The 19,837-nt window shown below is 38.5% G+C and overlaps 1 protein-coding gene across 2 annotated transcripts; it reads left to right on the plus strand.

Moving 5' to 3' along the window:
• The first annotated feature begins 264 nt into the window (after positions 1 to 264).
• On the plus strand, positions 265 to 19,016 carry KATNBL1 (katanin regulatory subunit B1 like 1). Of its 2 annotated transcripts, none has more exons than XM_075712037.1 (10): positions 265 to 287; positions 8,514 to 8,641; positions 10,252 to 10,292; positions 10,667 to 10,946; positions 12,359 to 12,477; positions 12,663 to 12,713; positions 12,799 to 12,888; positions 13,463 to 13,552; positions 13,949 to 14,042; positions 15,252 to 19,016. In XM_075712037.1, exons 2-10 carry the CDS (start codon positions 8,528 to 8,530, stop codon positions 15,282 to 15,284), a joined length of 912 nt encoding a protein of 303 aa, XP_075568152.1. In that variant the 5' UTR covers positions 265 to 287; positions 8,514 to 8,527; the 3' UTR covers positions 15,285 to 19,016. The 2 variants fall into 2 exon arrangements, with proteins under 2 accessions (XP_075568152.1, XP_075568153.1); XM_075712038.1 differs by lacking the exon at positions 265 to 287 and adding an exon at positions 832 to 863.
• Positions 19,017 to 19,837: the final 821 nt, after the last annotated feature.

Consider the following 19,837-nt stretch of genomic DNA (forward strand, 5'->3'; position numbering starts at 1 on the left):
CCGCAGGAGGCGGGCAAGGCGGGGCGGGGCGGGGCGGGCCGTGAGGCGGCACCCGCCGCCGCGGCGGGCGCGCTCTGGGCCCGTGGGAGGTGCCGGCGGCGCGGCCGCCAGAGGGCGCTGCCCGCCCGCCCGCGCGGCGCGGCCGGTGGGGCGTGGCGCGGCGCGGCCCAGCATGCAGCGCGGCGCCGTTTGAATGGCGCAGGCTCCGGGCGCTGGGCCCCGGCGGTAGCTCTCCGTGGCTCCTCCTCCCCCCTCGGCGTGGCCCGGCCCGGTACCATGAGCGGCGGGTGAGTGAGGGGGAGGGGGAGCGCTCCCTGGGCCGCGGCCGAGAAGCTGGCGCTCCGGGCCGGCCGCGGTCCCTAGTGACCCGGGGTCCCCTCTTGGCCCGGGGTGCGTCTCTGGCCGCGGAGAACCCGGGTGCGGGAGGGATCTTCGGCGGGGCCCATCTGCCTCGCCGCCGGCTTTGGGGGAGCGGGGCGGGCGGCGCCGTGCGGGCCGCGCTCTGCCTCGCCGCGGCCAGGTGCCGCTCCGGGGCGCCCCGCCCGGTGTGCGGGGCGGGGGCTGCGGGCGGGCCGCCGCCGGTGGGGGAGCGGGGCCGCCTCCTTCCCGCTCGCCGCGCGGAGGGACGCCCGGCGGCCCCCGCCGAGCCGCCCCCGCCCGGCAAGCGCTGCCTGCGCCGCACGGCACCGCGGAGCCCTCGGCCACGCCGGTGCGGGCACAGCCCCACGCCCCCCGGCCGGCCTGCGGCACAGCTGTCTCCGGTACTTGCAGTCTCCAGCGAGCGAGTTCTGGCAGTTTTGTCTTTTTCTAAAATGGTGACATTAGCCGCGACTCAAAGCGAGCGTCTGCAGTGGTAGATAAATGTAAGGAGAGTGGGAAAGGTTGTGGTGCTACCGAAAGGGAAGATAACAAGCTGGGCGTGAGGCCTGCGGACGGGTTTTATTCTCTGGGTGTGACAGATTCCAGGGGGGAAAACGGGGGCGGGGGGGGAAGCTCTTCAGATGCCTGAAGACCAGATCCTGTGTTAATTACTTTGTTAAAAGGCCTTCAGATTTCTTTTTCCACTGTTGTGCTGGAGGAGTTTGGCATGTTGTTGAATGTAGATCTAAAGTAAAGAAATTCTGGATAGTGAGATGTGTTAAAGAGAGGGATTGGGAGGTAGTTTTAGAAACTTTTTGTTGCTGTTTTTGTAACATGCTGTGCTTTGGAGCAAGGCTAAGTCAGTTCACTTAAAAACAGCTTTCTTCCATCTCTTCTTGTAACATGAATTTTGCTTTTCCCACTCTCCTGGTTTGGTGTGGGGTGTTGTGGGGTTTTTTTGTTCCTTCTATTCTTTGGCTGTAATCAGGGAAGGGAAAAAAGGTTAGTTACCTATGTTGAGTAGAATTACAGCAGAAGACAGGTTAGTGCCTCTTTGGCCTTGCTGATTGGAAAGACAAACTGTTCTGGTCTAAACCTGTCACTTTAGTTTCTTATTATCAGTGCATATAGTTTTGATTAAAATGTCTGTAATATTGTTTCACTGAACTGCAGTTACCATTGGTTTGAATTCCTAAACTTTATAACTCAGAACTTCATTATAATATCTAAGAAATAATATTATTAATGTATTTTATATTAATATATTTTAAAAATCATATGCAAGTATACTGATACATATGTATTATTATAGTAGTGTGTATATGCTTGCTCACTCTCACACAGTTTTGAAACTTGTCTTTTCAATATATTTCCATTGGAATCATTTAAGTAACTGGATTTTGTAAATTTTAAGTTTTGTATGTTGGTCCCAGGGTAAGCAGCTTGAGTATGAATTAAGAAGGCTTTTTAAATTCTATAAACAGAACACATTCAATAATAGAAGTGTATTTAAGGGTAACGTAGAAGAATTCATGTGATCTTAAACTATGTGAAATGTAGTCACAGACTGTGTTCAGCCAAGTAGGGGTGAAGTGGGTACCCATGTCTCCACTAAGTTTGGAGCTTGAGGCGTTTTCAAATATGTCTTTCTCTGCGTTTGAATTTAAATTTCTTGTTGCAGGTTTTTGAAGCTCTTTCGGTTGAGCAGTGAATAGAAAAAAAAAATTACTGTATTTAATTTTGAGTAGTTTCTTAAAGCTTGTTTAAAATATTAATGTGGGAGCTTCAGTGTACTGGAACTTTTTTTCCTATATAACAACTCTCAGATAACTTTAATAATACAACTTTTCCAACCTTATTAATCCTGGAGCATTCATAAGTGAAAATCAACAGTTAAAAGCATCTTTTCATTAATGAAGGGCGACTGTAGAAAGGACTAAAACACTGGCAAGTAATAATGCTTTATGGCAGCTTAACCTATCTGTAAGTGGTACCTCCAGATGCAGAAAGCTGAGTACTTGTTTATATGACTTTTTTCTAGAAAATATTTTTTTTACAGAATGTGAATAAGGTTCAGCTAACAGACTCTTAGGCTAGCTCCACAAGGAGAGCTAATTCACACCTGGATTCAGCCTCAGTAGGCTTAACCAAACTCTGACGTGTGGTCGTCTTTGGAGGTTTGTTACAACTGCTTGTGCCAGTGGGCCACATACAAATTCCATATGTAGGAGTAATAGGAAAATGAGATTGAATTGTAGGAATAAGCTAACTTAACTAGTTACTCAAATAGTATTCGTCTTTACCACAAATCTAATGTAATTCCTGTAATTTTTGTCCACATGTGAAATTTTAAACTGGAACAAAAGGCCTGACAGGCATAGCACATTAAAAAATTGTTTCTTGCTGGCATATAAGACATACTTTTTATAGTGTTGCAGGAAAATTTTGCATTAACATACTCCTTAATCTTGAACTCCACTTTTTTTTTTTAAAGACAATTCAGTGTTTAACACCTGGTGAACTGTCAGGGCATAAATTACTAAAAAAAGGAGTTTTTAAAAAACCCAACCTGTTTCATATTCAAAGGATGTGGAAGCCATCTAAAACTGAGAGACAGATGGGTTCTGTAACATTTGTTGGAGTTAAAATGAAAGGAAATTATGCCAAGCTTACAGAATCGCTTCTACATCATAAGATAGTGCTAATTTATTTTTGTAGACAAATTACCCTTTTTGGAAGTTTCTCATGAGCATTTTAAATCTGTTAAGTCAACTAATTTCAATTATTACTAGTTCCCTGATGTATACCTATTTTGAATGTTTTCAAAGCATGAACACCCCTCCTTGGGAAGTAATGATTAATTAACTCTTTCATCTGAATCTAATGTGGTCATCGTTGAACTTGCACTTGATTTATTATGGAGTGCGGGAGAATCACAAGAACATCTGCGACGGCTAGTGTATGTGGAATGCTACAGGAAAAAATAGCTCTTAAGAATTTGGGCAAAGAGTAGGACAGGAAGGATGTTTTAAAGCGTATTTACTGATGACTTAAGGAATCCAGCCATTTTACATTTGCTTTGCTGTCATGCAAAGTACTCCAGTCTGTGTTCTACAAGAAATTACTGTTAATACATGTGTGGATTACATAACATATGAAGAAAAGTTTGTCCCTTTCTGGGGGCCGTGCCCGGAACATAGGACGATGGGAGGGAGTGGCAGAGTTTGTTAATACCTGCCTTTGATAGATATGTGCTTGAAAGCATTTTAGTGCTGGCTTTTGTTGCTTGATTCTGGTATGACTTCAAGAGTTGTATTGCATCCGGGAGAGATCAGAGTTAGAAAATAGCAGTAGAACAATCAAGAAAACTTTGCACAGGTACTCTCATATTTACTGTGGGGACAAATGAGCTGACTTATCAGGATATATGGCTGCTGCTACTCTAGTCCTGTTTCCTGAAAATTGAGGAGAGTAAAACGGGGAGGAAGGAGGACTACGAGAAGTCACCCATGGGATGGGGGAAATTGGTGGAATGCGAGTCTGTCGTGTTAATAAAATTGTGCATCTCTGTTCAGATTTGTAGTCTATTACAGTTGTAAAACAGTTTAGGCTTGTATGGTGAAGGGCTAAGGCAGAGCTGAAGGGACTTGCATTCTATCCTGAGTTCATTTTTAAAATTTTGTAAAGCAAAGGAGTTGCATTGGCCTTAATGCAATGGTGTAACAGATTGCCCTGAACAAATACAGGTAGCTGACTATTCACAAGGGAATAGTCAAAAATTCAAGAAGTTAAGGTATAAGTTGTTTGATCTTGTATAAATTAGATACTAATGCCAGTTTAAAAATCCTGTGTATATATCCCAAAATTAACAGTGGGTGGTAGTGTCTTAATTAGCTATCCCTAGATGATATCTGAGAGCAGATAGGAAATGAAAGTTGTAAAGAGGCACCCTGTAAAGTGCCTTTCATCCTCTAGCATTTGTCTTTTTAATTACTGGCCAGCTAGCATTTTATCATGTGTTACTAAGCCTTTGGAAGCAGGTTTCTTGAGATGTGTACTAAGTTTATGGTAGCAGTCTTGGGTTTGGACGTACCAGATTCCTCTGCTCTGCATCTGTGCTACCTGGATAGTGTTTCTGTATTTAATCACTTCCAGTGTATTTCTTTTTTATGAATTTGCACAGTCTACCCTGGAACCTGTGTCAACATTTGGGTCAACAACATCCTGTGGAAAGTTCAGCTTGATTATAATTTGCACAAAGAGCCACCACCCCCTTCTGTTAGTTTTGAGCCTGCCTTCAGCTGGTGTCTTCTGCCCCTTCATTCTCATATTGGGCAAGTCAGTGAACAATATCTATGCAACTTCTCGAAGCCATTCATTTTGTAGGCCTTTGTCTTATTTCCACCCTCTTTGTTCTAGACTAAAAAGGCCTGATCTATTCAGTTGTGGATTGTACGGAAGGTATTCCATACTTTTTTTGGCTTGCCTTTGTCTGAGCTCTCTTTTACTTTACTCAGGAGTCTTTTGAGTTTTGTAGTTTGTTTTGGTTTGGAGTTTTTCTTTTTTTGAAGGGAAGAAGACTAAACCTGCACTCTGTGTTTGAAATACAGGTACAAATTAGTTTTATACACTGTCACAGCAGTCTTCTGTTTATTTTTCTATTTATTGATCCATATGGAGCACTGAGCAATCCGAATGATCCAAAGTAAACTGTCATATATCCAGATCTTGTTGTGGATGGCAATTATTAGCTTTAAGCCTGTGATTCTTTATGGGAACCTGAAATTTCCTCATGCCTGCAGACATGCAGGCTTTGCTTTTCATTAATGTATAATAATTGCTTCTGCTTATTGTACATCAGTCCTCCTCTAATTCTTCAGTTAGCCCTCATCTTCAGTGTCTCCTGTAACTTTGTATTGTCAACAGTCTTCATCATTTAGCTACTAATCTCCTTTGTGAGGTAATTTACAAATATATTGAGTGGCATAAACCAATGCAGATTTTCTGCAGGATTCCCGTGGTGGCATTCTTCAGTGTGGGAACTGCTTAGACAGTTTATCACTGTTTCTTAGCTATTTCTCCATGCAAAAGCTTTCCCTCTTATCACTTGGTTGCTTAGTTTCCTCAAGAGATTTAAGTGAGGGACTTCTGGAAGCTTTTTGGAATCTCAGGTAGACTCTATCACTTAGCTGTCCTTTATCCACATTATACTACTTCATACTCTCAAAGAATTCCATTAATTTTGTAGGGCAGGGCTTGCCTTCACAACAGCCAGCTTCAGTCTTTCCCAATATATTATTCGTTTGTGTCCACTAATTCTATTCTTGATTACATTGTTTACTAATTTGCACAACAGATGTCAGTCTGGATCTTCCTTGAGGCCATTTTTAAATACTGACTGTATTTTCCACTCATGATTTCTTTAGGTGCTTTGTCAGCTCTAAGGGAGAGGTTCTGCACCTTCATTAACAACACAGCTATTTCATTACTGCTTTTATGTTCACTGCTGCTTCTACATCATCAGAGACCCTCACAAAACAGGTTAAACTATAGAAACCTCTCTAAACTGTAGGAGAGTGAACACAGACATAACAATTTTACTTCACTTCATCAGATGTTCCTTTATATCTGATCGTCTGTTGGCCTTTTGGGATTCTGTTCCCAGTCTTTAAAGAAAGAATTGATAGTTTTGTTGTCTCTTCCTACTTCAACGGGGAAGCTGGGGGGCATTATGTTCTTATATAAAATTTGTCAAAGTGTGTAATTCTCTTCATTTTTCTCTTGGGCATGTTCAACTTTTTGTAGGGAACTTCTTTCCCTCCAGGATAATATCTCTCCATTTCAGATATCTCCAGTTCAGGTATTTTGAGATGTTATCTTAAGCTCTTTAGAGCCTAATATTAAACACTGATATGCTAATTGAGTTTCCTTGGTAAGACATTTCCTAGCTGCCTGATATTTTATGCTTCTATTAAGTAATAAGCATTCTAGTTTAACAGTGCTGTCCTATATGTTGCAGATCAGATTCTCGCTAACTGCTTAGCATGAAAGAGGAGGGTAGTTTGACATCATTTATTAAGCGAGTAAGGAGACGTCACTGTTCTGCATGAAGAGTTGTAAGTGGTCAGTGTGTCACAGAAGTAGTTGCAAAAATGATTCTTCAGGAACAGAGATTATGGTTTGTTTTGGGTTGGTTTTTTTGTTTTTTAGCATCTGATAGGATGAGTCTATGGGGTTTAGCTCCGGTGGTTGCAGGATGGCCTTCATATTCTTCTGGAATTTATTGCTTTCCCCTCAGCAACATTCTGAAACAGGGGATGCAAAAAAAAAAAGTCTTTTTTCCCCAAGTCCTCCTAGCTTTCTGCCTTTATCATTAGCCTGAATATAAGGCTGGATTCGTTTGGATTTTAGGGTTGTTGGGTTGGGCTTTTCTTCAAAATTTCAGTTGTTTGCCTTTGTGTTATGCTCCAAGTTCAAATTTTAATGTACAGCCCATTTTGAGTCCAGATAGTGTTTTCAACCACTCTGATAAGCAGAGAAATTGTTTTGTTGTTCTTGTACTCTCTTCCCTGAAGTTTAGAAGAAACTACCTTCTTGCTATTTATAAGCCTGAGGGCTGGAAGCCTTGGAAGTGTGGAGAGCTCACAGGGTAACCATTATTCTGTTACCATCCCATAGTATACAGGGAAAGAGTCAAGTTAATGAACCAGTCTTAAGCCAGCCTTGTATCTGGAAAAGTATGGACCACCAACTGTTAAAGGTCTTGCCCTAAATAATACTGCCATTTGCAATGCTTGCTGAAGTCATTGGTCTGAGGGCCTCGTGATTCCATCTTACCCAGTAAGGGTTTTTATCAGTAAATCTTACTTTTCTTGAGAGAGAGGTCTCCATTGGAGATTTTTCACTAATGATCCTGTTCTAAAGAAAACTGAAGCATTTGAAGAATTTTTTTTTTTTGCTTCCATTGTATCCTACAATATGAAATTGCATTAATATGCATTGTGTGGAGAATACACATTCTACTTTGTTTTGAACCTGCTGCCTGTTTCATTTAATGGCCTTTAGCTACTGCATTGAAAGATCTTCTGTGGCTAATAAGCTGTTTCCCATCTGGCTTTTTCAGTGCTTAGTGTCTTAGTGTGTTAAATACTGAAGTTCTTACTGTGGGATAAATCTGCTACATAGAGGAAAAGGGATAGGACTGTTGGTACTAAAGGTGGAAGGGAGAGATTGTGGCAGTCATATTGGGACCAGAGTTTTGTCATTTAAGGGGAAAAAAAAAAATAAAATTAGAGCAAATGGTTAGTTTTTAAAAATAAGGTAGGATGTCTTGCTAAAACATTCAAAGAATAGTGCTCCATGATGATATAGTCTGTGAATTAAGTCTCAAGCAATGGATTTTTCTGAACCACTTACACAAAATGCAAAATCGTATGTACAACTGTCTCAATCTTGGTTTTGATTCTTGTAGAAATATTTGCATACTTCAAGACAAAGTACTTAGACATTTTCTTGCTGGTTAACTGTGGAATAAAAAATTTTTAATATGAAAAATAGCCAAAGCTATATGCTGAGAAAAATGGGTGGGGAGTGGATTTGTCAATAAATTAAGGGGAGATCTTTCACTTCCATTTTTCTAGCTTTGCTCTTTTGATGAAGCTTGCCTTTTTCCTGAAAAACAGTGAATATTTTTATTTAGCTGCCTTTCCTTACTTAGAAACAGTTGTGGGACCAATTTACTTTTCTCTAGGTAGCAGATGAAATTCATAGTGTGAGATGTTGGAGGAGTCTCATGAATTGCCTTATTCTTGTTTGTATGGCACCCCTCAGTGCAGGTGTACTAAGCTGGTCTGAAAACAAGATCTCTGCCTCTGTTTTTTTTTTGGGGGGGGGGGGGGGGAGGGGGGGGCTTGGTTTTGTTCCCTTTTTTTTTTTTTAGAAAACTAAATGGGAATTTTGAAGTGCTCATCAGCATGTTACTAATGATAGGGCCTCCAGCTAATGTTTGCTAAAGGATGATGTCTTAGCTTATTTATATGATGGAATATCTTGTGAATAGTTGAACTGTTTTAACTGCTTTTGCCAGCTGCATTTGAAGAAAGTTGACTGAATGTTTTAGAAAATATAACTAAATACCTTTCCCTTGAAAACAGGGATTTGAGAGATTATGGCATCTGAAGCCCACAATGTTAAAAAACAGAAAGTATTGCATATTGAAGGTCGTCCCATTGATCTCCCCAGAAAAAGAATCCCTTCTTCCACTAAAAAGATCATGAAGGAGGTAAGTTATTTGGGGTTTTTTATGTCCTCTGATGAAACCGAAGTAAACATTCAAACAGGTTCATAGTTCTGAGCAGTCTAAAACTAGAAGCAGAGCACTATTGGGCATTTCATGTTTCGATGTGTAGTAGAACTTCAGCTCAAACAGCAATTATATTATGAACACTATGCGTTATAGTAGGCACAGGCAGTGACTACACAGATACATGCATCATAGCATCCACGTGAGCAGTAGGTACTGATAGCGTTTTACTCATGCCTGCTTTTCTGCAGTCTAGCCAAGAACTGTTTCAGTAGGGGAATTCTGTCATCAAAAAGTTATCAAGTTATCTCTTATCAAGAGAGCTATGTGGCACAAGTGAGAGGTGGGGTAGGTGAAATACCTGCATTGAAATGGACCTGTCATCTTGTTATCATACAGCTTGATCTACCACATTGTCTAGTAACATGTGCATTCACTGGATTCTTGCTGGTCAGAAATGTTTTCTTATAACCTCTTAACATGTGTTACTGGCTGAAGAGTAAGGCAGGGAGTGGAGTACAGAGGAAGTACTAGGGAGACAAACTTACTGTATGATGACTTCAGACAGAGGTGAAGATGCTAATATCCTCTATGTCTGTTTGTTTACTGAAATTATGTATTAAAACCCACATGATTTTATGACTTGGTAAAAATCATAGCATTGTTTTGCAGATGTGCACAATGTAAATGTTAACAGTAATATAAATTTTCAAGTTGAAATGCCTGCAGTGTATGAGTGTAGTACCTGTTTATATGAAGATACTTATTTCTAACTTGACCATCTTGGTGCTTTTTTATTTTTAATAAATTTTTTACTAATGAAAAAAAAGACCAGTATGTCACAGTTCAATTCATCTTCATTACATGAAGCTTTAAAACATTGAAGATTACTGTGTAAAAAAAAGTCTTTAGAAATGAATGTTCACATTGTGTTTCTTAATTTTCAAAGGTTTTGCTAATCTGTGTGGCACAACCTGGAATGAATTTTGTGATTCCTTTGGGATATCATTGTTTTAGGCAGCCTAATTGGTGTCGGGGTGCTAATCTGTTTCATGAATGAATTCAGGATAATCAAGCTGGTGGTGTCTGCATCAGTCTTGGTATTTTTTTTATTGGTGGTGTGCTTTGGTGGGGAGATTTCTGCTGTCATCCTTTCCAGTACTAGCATCTGCTGTATTATGGGCCTTTAAATGTATGTGTGAGACAAGTAATGCATTTTTGCCGTCGGATTCCAGTAGGCTTTTTGTATTGGTAACAGTTTTTAGTTTGCTAGTAACTAAAGAATCTGTCTCTGATGTCACAATCCTGCCTCTTGCCAAAGATACCCCGAGCCTGTAGCTGACTGTGGTGCTCCAAGGACAGCTGTGGCAGAGCTAGTCCATCTATAAGTCACTGTGAAATACTTGAAGATTATAGGAAGGTTAACATAGCTGTGCTTTAATTGCAGAATAGGAAGAGTGGGTGGAAGGCAGGGAATCTGTGGTAAACTTAGGCCATGGTAAAGCAGGACTTCTTTTTGACAAACTGTGGGAGTGCTTGAGCCTTTTTAGTAATAAAGCTTTTTTTATTCTCCTTTCCCTTTCTCCCAGGGTAAGAAATCTCCAAAACAGCTGGCTTCATACACAAACAGGTAGGAGGGCTGTGCTGTGTAGAGTCTAAGTTTCAAGTGAGAGGGAGGCAGGAGGGAAGCAGCAGTTTAAATCTATTACAACACCCAAGCAGACACAAATGGAAGATAAGTCTTAATTTTGCTGACAATGCTTGGTTCTTGTGTCCACTTCAATAATAATGAGTATCTGCATTAATAAAAGCAGGAGAAAAATATTGGTGGTAGCTCTTACTTCTGATAACCCAAATGTCATGAAGGTATATTTGGGGGATAAAATGTTTTAAGTAACCTGCAAGTTGGCTGCTGAATTCATAATGATATGTTTTAACTCAATAACACAAAGTATTGCTTACATTTAGAGCAACGTTCACTAAAATACTACTTTATTATTGCAGAATAACAGTTGGAAAAACGGTGACCAGTCCCCTCTCTCTTTTCAAAGTAGTATATTGTAAAAGAAGAGTTCATTGTTATACTCCAAAGCCTTGTTACAGAAAGAAACAGTTCCCTAAATCTAGGGGCTGTGACATGGCAAATAAAGAAAATGAACTGGCTTGTGCAGGGAATCTGCCAGCAAAACTGCATGACAGTCGTACACACTTGCTGAATTCTAGTGACTCTGGCTCATCTCAAACAGAAGGCCCCTCATCCAAATATAGTGGATTTTTTTCAGAGGTAAGTAGAATTTAAAGAAACTTAAGCATTCCTGGTAGTTTCTTTGTGTGGTTAGCTGTGAAAGTTTCCAAAGAGATTAATTTTCTTAACATGTAGATTGGCTCAGGCCTTGTGATTTACAGTCTTTATCTGTCTGTTTACAGTGATACAGTTGCCAACAGTAGTAGTCCTGCCAGTTTTCTCCATGTTTGTGTCGGCACAGAAGCTCAGATCTGCCAGGCTAGTCTGGGTTAAAATTTTACCAGCACCAAAGGAAAACGTTGTTTTGACCTGGTTAGGTTTCATGATCTGGCATGACACATTGCCACATGCATGTTTATGGAAGTGTGAAGGTGTTAGTGTATGAATGGGAATAAGCTGATGAGGTAGGATAGGACCATTTTCAATAGCAGTATCAGCTTAGTGTGTATGACATAACTCAGGTGATTGTATAAGACTATTTCTTGTTAATGTTCTTTGATGAAACCCAGTGAATGCTTGCAGGGCTTCTGAAACTGGCTAAAAGATCAGATATTTAAATGAAACAGGTTTTGTTAGTGAAGGCTGTTTAAGTCCTTTAATGTTGAAGTTTCTATTTTTGTCACTATAGATGTCTGTTTCCCATTGAGGCTTGCAGGTGTTTAAAGTGAGGCATGGTGGGGAAGGTAAGATTGAACACTATTGCCATGCTGTCTTCATGGTCCTGTAAATGTGGGCTGCCATGAAGAGAGAGCCCTAAGAGTCTAGTGGGCTGGAGGTACAAGTCTGTGGCACTCTCACACTCCATTGAATTTGATGGTTTCAAAGAAGGAGCAGCAAAATAGCTAGAATAAGGAGGTTGTGGAAAGAAGGGTGAAGAAATGAAGGCTGGAGAAGATTCATCCTCTGAGAAACTAAAGACCAGATCACTGGCCACAGATGACTGTTTAACTGGTTTACAAGATGTGGGTGACTGCAGTTTTCATTCCAATCCAAGATTTTTATTAAAATACCTAAACTCATTTCAAGAACAAGTGTTTTCAGAAATTGACCTTTTCTGTCAAAGTTCAGAATAATACATGTAGTTGTGTCTAAACCATTAAAGTTCTCAAGATTAACAAGCATCTAAGTAAAAAGTTCTCGAAGTTGGTGAGAATTATAGGTTGATGCTCATGAATGCTCTTTTTAATTCTTGGATATCTCTCTCTACCTGTCTACAGACCTTTTTCTTGTAGCTTTTGGGCAAAGTAGTCTTAATCTGTTTGTACCCCTTTCTAAGGGAAATTTGTGGTTTTAAGGCTATCATTAGCTAAATTTCTAAAATAAACTCATCAACATACAAGTAGGAAAGTATATTTTTCATATACTGCATTACTGTATTAGAGCAGCTTATTGTGTTCTTCCTGGCTACTTAACTTGTGGTAAACTCCTTTTATATTTTCAAAAATATACAGGTTTCTCAGGACCATGAAACTATGGCTCAAGTTCTTTTCAGCAGGAATCTGAGGCTGAACGTAGCTTTAACCTTTTGGAGAAGGAGAAGTATAAGTGAACTGGTAGCCTACTTAGTGAGGTAAATTGAGTGTCTCTTCTTTTATATTCTTGAAGTGGTAGCAATCCCAAATATACTGCAGTATCTTTAGGGGTTCCTTAAATGTTGTAACTTTTTTCTACTTATTCTTTGAATCATAGTGGAAGCATATACCTCAATCTGTGCTCTACTAGGAACATTTCTGATTTTATTCTTAATGTTTCTAGGATACAGGATCTTGGAGTAGTAGTAGACTGCCTTCCTGTGCTTACAAACAGGTACAGACAAAGACATAGGGGGGGATAAGAATCTGCTATAACAACACTGAAGTTGAAGTACTTCTGAAACATCTTGTTTCTTAAGTTTACAGGAAGAAAAACCATATATTTCAGTTGGCTGCTGTGTAGATCTTTTGCCTTTAGTGAAATCACTGCTTAAAAGCAAATATGAAGAGTAAGTATCAGTTTCAGATGTTTTCAAAACACTTATTACTACTTGGTTATGCAATGCCCTAGAAATGAATGGTGTTTAGTCCTCTGACTCTTGTTCCCTCTGCCCCTTCTCCCAACCCTGCCTTCCTCAGGGAACACCTACCTGAAGGGGAACTTTCCTGTGAAACTTTTCTCCTTTAACAAACCAGTGGTGCAAAAACTTTTTCTGCAAGGTTAAGGACCGGCGGGGGGGTGGGACTGGCTTTGCCCTTATGCGGATTTATTTCTTAAACAGTAAAACAGAATAGCACTGAGGTTTTTAGTATGCTTTATAACATGAAATCAAGGCAAAGTTTTCAGGCAAAACACCTGAAGAATTTCTAGTTTTTCAACACAAGCTTCAGTTTACCACTTTGAAATTGAAAACATAGGCAAGTATTTAAACTTGCCAATTTGTCTAGATTTTTTTTTTTCTTCCAGAATAGAAAAAGTGTTGCTTTCTAAGGTGCTTACCAATTTGTCTTGATGCTTTAGCTGACTGTAGATATTGGAGCGGGGGGCGAAAAAAACATAATGTGTAAAATATGTTGTTACAGATACGTGATAGTTGGTTTAAACTGGCTTCAGGCTGTCATTAAAAGATGGTGGTCAGAACTATCTGCACATACAGAAAAGGCAGAGGATGGGTGAGTATAGTATTGGGAAATATCTAAACATGTTTCTGTAGCTTATTCCATCTCAAAATGTGTTTTAACTTTGATCAGTAGGAGCACACCTTATCTACAAGAGAAAAAAATATAATTTGAAAGTAAAAGCTTAAAAGAAGTTCTCTTCTTAAGACACAGGTGGTGTTTGACAACTTTAATGATTGTCATGTTTTTGGTTTTTTTACTGGAGTTCTAATACGTATAGAACATAGTCTATATGATATTGCCACAATATCAGAAAAAATTTGAGCCAACTTGTACAGCATTTGTATAACCATGATATGACTAAGTATATATGCGGTATTAATCATGCCTCTATCAAAAAGCCTATTGAAATGTAGTATGTATTATAAAGCATTGTTCATTCTTTTTCAGAAATATTCATATTTTAAAACAACAGTTGAGTGGATTATGGGAACAGGAGAATCGTCTTACTCTGGTTCCAGGATATACTGGTAATATAGCTAAGGTAATCCAGTTCTAGTTGTGTTTAGTAATGAACATAGCTGTATCCCTTGTAGTATTCATCTCATTTGATGTTATTTATGCTAAACTATTGACAGATAGAAACACCTTTATTTTCTACTAATGCTCAAGTATATCACACAATTTTTACAGAAGTCTGGAGTGTATTCCTTTATGCTAATAGTAGTATGGTTTAGAATGCTAACAATTTTTTTATCCTTTTTTCTTTCTTTACAGAGAAAGCATCTCCTTAATAATAAAACAGCTAATAGTAGTAAGCCTTAAAATTAATGTAAAAAAGAGCCCAGATGAGTAGGTAGACTGTGAAAGGACAGATGTTTTCTCTGAAATCTGCTGTACCCATTGTTCTAAATGTAATGCAGCATGGAGAATCTTAGCCCAGCAATGCTGTTAGCATTTGCACATCAGGTGACTGGGGCAAGTGACAACAGACTAAGTTTTAAACCTTATTGCTGACTAATGCTTAGAAAATGATGAGTTTGTGGAGAGCAGAAGAGTGTCTCCATCTGAAGTGAATCCATTTGCCTTACTCAGTACGTTGTTGTATCAGTAATATGATGAGGGTGTCTGGTAAATGCATGATTTGCTGCTCATGATACTCATGTCTATAAACATGGCTTTCTGAGGTTGGGCGCCAAGAGTTACACTGAGTAAGAAACCTCTCCATGTGGCGGGACCTGATAAAGGTAGACAGTGAGAAAGGAATAGCCAGTGTCGATTTGTTTCTCTAGGATTCAGGTTCCCTTTCTATTCATTTGCCTACTTAATGTATATCAGGATAGATCGTGACCAAGGCCACCTGAACAAGTCAGGAGCAAAAGGAGTGGTACAAGAATGTTGGAGGGATGGGGTGAAGGAATATCACTCTTAATAAACATGTTTCAAATACATGATCTCATGATGATGATTTCCTTTCCTGTGCGTGCAGGGAGCAGAGGAAAAACAGACTGAGCTGATGGCTTTGGAAACTAATCCCACTGTTCTTGCAGGCTTTTTAGTACATAAAGGAATGCCATTGAAAGCATTAATTGAAAGAAATCTTGAAGTTGAAGATAACGTGTTCAGAATTTGACCTAAACATAATTATTCTTGTATTATGGTCCTGATTGGTTACCCTGCCTTAGATGCAGTCAATGTTACAGCTATAAGCAATGTAACAAACACTTTTTCCTGTTCTTTTTTCTCCTTCTAGGATGTAAATGCTTATTTATTACAGCTACACTGACATGATTGGGAAACTATGTGTGCTTATGTGGTGAAACAATCCCCTAAAGTATGCCTGAAATATGTACTATTTCTGAAAGCCTTTTGAGAAATAACTGGCAGAAGAGAACTGAACTGTCGAGCTGTTTAATGAAACCACTAACAAAAAATCCTAACAATCTACTTCACATTGAAGTGGAAAAATGTCTAGTAGGAGCAACTTTTACTTCAGTGAGGTGAAAGTGCACTATGAAAACTTTATGCCTTTGCTGCATTTGGGATTCACTCAGTTACTAGGTATTCATTTAAATGCTACTGTATTTTACTACAACATCGCATAAAAGGAGATGAATTACACTGTCACGGAGACAAGACAGCAGAACCAGTTATAAGGAACCAACAAAAGCAATCAGCATTAAGAGCTTTTAAATGTTTCTTTCACAAGAGAACTCCAAAATGCACAACTATCTTCCAATTACATTAAGAAAAAAACTTTGGAATGTTCAATTACGTCTATGTTTTAATCAAATTATTAAAGACAGTTTTTGTTTGCACTATTGAGAAACTATACAGCGAAGATGCCTTAATTACTAGTGTTTCAAAAAGCCAATGTGTTAAGATGCTATTATGTTCAGATTATGATGAAAAACTACAAAAATCAGGGTTTCACATTGTGTAGGTAATGAAACATTGCACATATACAAAAATTCATGTATGAAAAATATCATAAATACCTGAAGTTAAGCTTGGATGAACAGTTATTGCAAATGTCAGCAGAATGGTGAATTTATGTTTAACAAATGTTTTTATATTGTATGTGGATTTCTAACACAGTAATCTTGTTCTGTATCATTTAAACTACATGCAAATAAGTAAATATATTAAATGTATCTACTGTTTTTTCTTTTCAAGTTCATAAAAATAATTTCTAGAATAATCTCTTCCACAGTACTTTTTATCATATTTATGTCTATTGTTTGAAATGTTTACAGCCAGATGAGGCCATGTTATTCAAATAGCACCCTTTTTATACTACCTCCTTTAAGAAACTGACAAAGAGCTTTTGCAAAATTAATCAAGTTCCAGCCTGATCAATGATGGCAAATTCATACCAACAATAGCATTGAAAATACAGCTATAAACTCTTTTACTGTCCTATTGCTACCCTGTCGTATTTTAATTTAAAAGCTATAGCTTAATAGCTCTGAGGGAGTTTTGATTTTAGGCTTGCTATTGCCTTTTTTATTTTGTGATTAGGAAGCGTGCTTTTCCAATTAAAACTTATGAAGTGCCAGCTGTTCACTTAAAACATAAATATATGTGCACAGCATGTTATCACCAAATAGTCTACTTCCTTAAAAAGCTAAGTACTTAAAAGGTTGTTTTCATACTTAGCATGAAGTATATGCACTTTTATTGATGTACAGGAGAAAAGTCTTTTGATAGCCCCAAGTGGTTTTTGCTTTACAGATGAAATAAATGAATTTCAAAGTCTTGTAGTGGTCAGCAGCTTTAGGCCTCCTGTTGCTTCATTTTTGTATTTAATTTACATATTATTGCTGACTTCTGAAGGCCAACTAGAAATCTGTCATCAGAACTTGGTGCTTTTGGTTATTTGAGTATTCTTTAAACCACCAAAGGTTTTGCACTTCCCAGAGCAGTCTTGCACTTCCACAGCAGTCAGCTACAGGGAAGAGTTTCTGGGACATCCCAAAACTGAGAACTTTGTGTGACAATCTTGAAATACGCACATAGCCAAATTCTTCTTGTTAGAATTGTTATGTACCATTAGAGATATTTCACACTTGAAAGAGTTTGAGATAGAACTTGCTACTTTTTCAGATGTTCTTGCTGTCAATTAAAAATTTAAAGGAACTACAGTATGATGATGTTTTTATTACTTTACTGTTCTTTGAGCACTTAAACGTAAAAGTAATGTAAAGACTAGCTTCATAATTTGGGTAGCAATTGCTGAAACTCTTAGATTATTTTTCAAGGAGAATACTGTAAGGATGATGGAAACTCAGATCTTATTTTCTCCTGGTTTTTTTAATAGACAAAATGAAGTAACTCATGGCCATTTATTTCTGATAATACAAGAAATAATCATTGTAATTTATTAAAGTGAAATATTCTAGTATTCAAAAATCCAGCTTGACATGTAAGTACATGGGCTTATAATGAATTCTGCATGTGGCCATGGATCTACCAAATCGTAACTGTGGATGGTGCTTTTGTTCTAGTGGAAAGGTAAGACTGACTTGATCGTTATTGAGAAATATCTAATAAAATAATGCATTATTTTTAACTGCCAGAAGTTGTATTTTGACAGCATCAACAATACAGTATTAAACATTAAGTCATTAGTATCTGTGCCTTATTTTAAATGAATTTTTTTTACTCTCTTCAGGCAGCTACTAGACTGTAAGAACAGGATTCTGGTCTCTCTCCATTATGAAATGATTTTTCTGTCATGATCTTAACTCATTTAAACTATTCATGCTGACATTCAGGCTCAGCTTGTGTGCTCTTCAGTTCTCAAATGGCTAGGCATCAGTTTTGCTGTAATAGAATGTATATGTAAGATACCTGCTCAAAGGTGACATGAGTAAAATGTCTTAATAGCTGTGTAAATCCATGAAATCCAAGTAGTTGTCTCAGTGAATCTAAGAAGTTTATGAACGATCGTGCATAAATGCTGATCTTTGTGATACTTTCTGAAAATGCTGTTTCTAGGATGTGTCAAAAGATCCAGGCAGAATTAATCCCTTATCCTGTACGTTCTTGTGATGCAGAAGCATGTATGTACTTGAGGATGAAGGATGCCTCTGCAAAGCTGTTCTTCATGTTATACCACTTGATATGAAATTAATGTCTTTGAAAAACAGTATGTCTTTTGCCTCAATGTTCCCTGAGAGTACTTGAGGCTGTTTTGCTGAAAGGGTGTTTATTTGAAGCGTGAACTAGGACTTGCCTATCCCCTAAACTGAAATTAAACAAGCCTTCTGGCAAACTGCCTCCTTCTGCAGAGCTAAAAACAACCCCAGTATTCTGTTAATGTAAGAATCAAAGCTTAGGTATTGCTGATAGGTTGCTGAAGAGTGGAGATGGAAAAAACTACCCCATTAATTAGCTGGGTACAAAGAAGCTCGCATGTCTTAATGATTGTATAGCTTCATTTTGAAGGAGTTACACCTGTTTCTTAGTAAAGAGTACTCTGCAGTGGAACACCCTTGTATCTCACAGGTACTACAGTTGTAAGCACTATTAAGTAGCCTCAAAGTTGTTACTGGTATTAAAAAAAAAATTAGCATCAGCCCTCCAGGAGCTTATCTTCTGCAGTGAGATATAATTAAAACAATCTCTTTATATAGGCTGCCTTATTGTTATCAGAGGCTGCAGTTTTAACATTTGGGGTGCAGGAGGGATAGGAGAATAGGAAAGGACAAGAAAAAGTACTCATGCCTTATGTTGAGTCACATCAGCCCCACTACATTATACCATATGTATGGTATGGTATAAGCAGGCTGTATTTTCATTTTCTGTATCTGAAGTAGGCAAGTTTGGAGTTACAGGTCTTTATGCATTTTGCATTGAAGAGAGAAAAGTTTTGAAGACGGATGCTACAGTGCTGACTTGTGTGGTGTTTGGGGTGTTTTTTTCTTGAAAGGGTGGACATTGTTGTGTGTAGAAACCTGGAAGTATCTTGTGCAAAGCTTACATTTTGAAACTAGCAAGTAGTTACATTTGCCAATTCATCTTGCCAAATCTTCCAGTTTTACAGCAGACTGAATGTCTGTCTTAGTGTGGAGATTTGCAGCTATATTTTGTGCCCAGTTTTCTGGTACAAAGGGAAGCAGGTGGTTCATAGTCAACTATTTTGGAATACAGAACCATGCAAATCATGCTACTGGTGTGAAGTTATTCCAACTTTTGTACAATGCAAATTCTTTAGTTTATGAAAGCAGTTGGTTCTTGTGTGAGGAACTTTCTATTGAACTGATGCTGCACTAGAGGAAGAAAAAAAAATGAAGCTGTTTTTAATAGCCTTGGTGAAAGCCAGACAGCATAGCTTAATTTTTGTCTTCAGTCTACCTTCCTATACACAGGAATCATTGTGGGCTACAGGTAAAGATTCACTGAGAGAATAGATTGAGCATGCTTGTGGTGTTAGTGCTTATATTATACTTTGTTAAATGATTTCTTTTTATTCCATATTAGTTAAATGGCTTGTTTGTTGTCTTAGAATGAGACTAAATGCAAGTATTTATTTTCTTCCCTTCCCCCCTGCGTTCATTCTTCAGCACTTAGTGATGTTATTTCTTCCTCTTCTAGTTTAAGTATACTGTGTGAGTATCTAGGGTTAGAAGTGGGGAGAATGAAAAGTCTAGATAAGACATTGGGCTAGCTATTTAACACTATTCATTTTGATGCAATTGTGCAAATTTTCGCTCTTTAAAACTTTACACTTGTATTTCGTTAATACCTATTAATTGAACTGGTCACTCATGGCTGCACGTTTGCATTTGAACTTGGTTGAAAAAAAAAATAAAGTGTGTTGTCACTCTAACCATA

Source organism: Pelecanus crispus, chromosome 6 (assembly GCF_030463565.1).
Source record: "Pelecanus crispus isolate bPelCri1 chromosome 6, bPelCri1.pri, whole genome shotgun sequence".
In the NCBI taxonomy this organism is placed as follows: domain Eukaryota; kingdom Metazoa; phylum Chordata; class Aves; order Pelecaniformes; family Pelecanidae; genus Pelecanus; species Pelecanus crispus.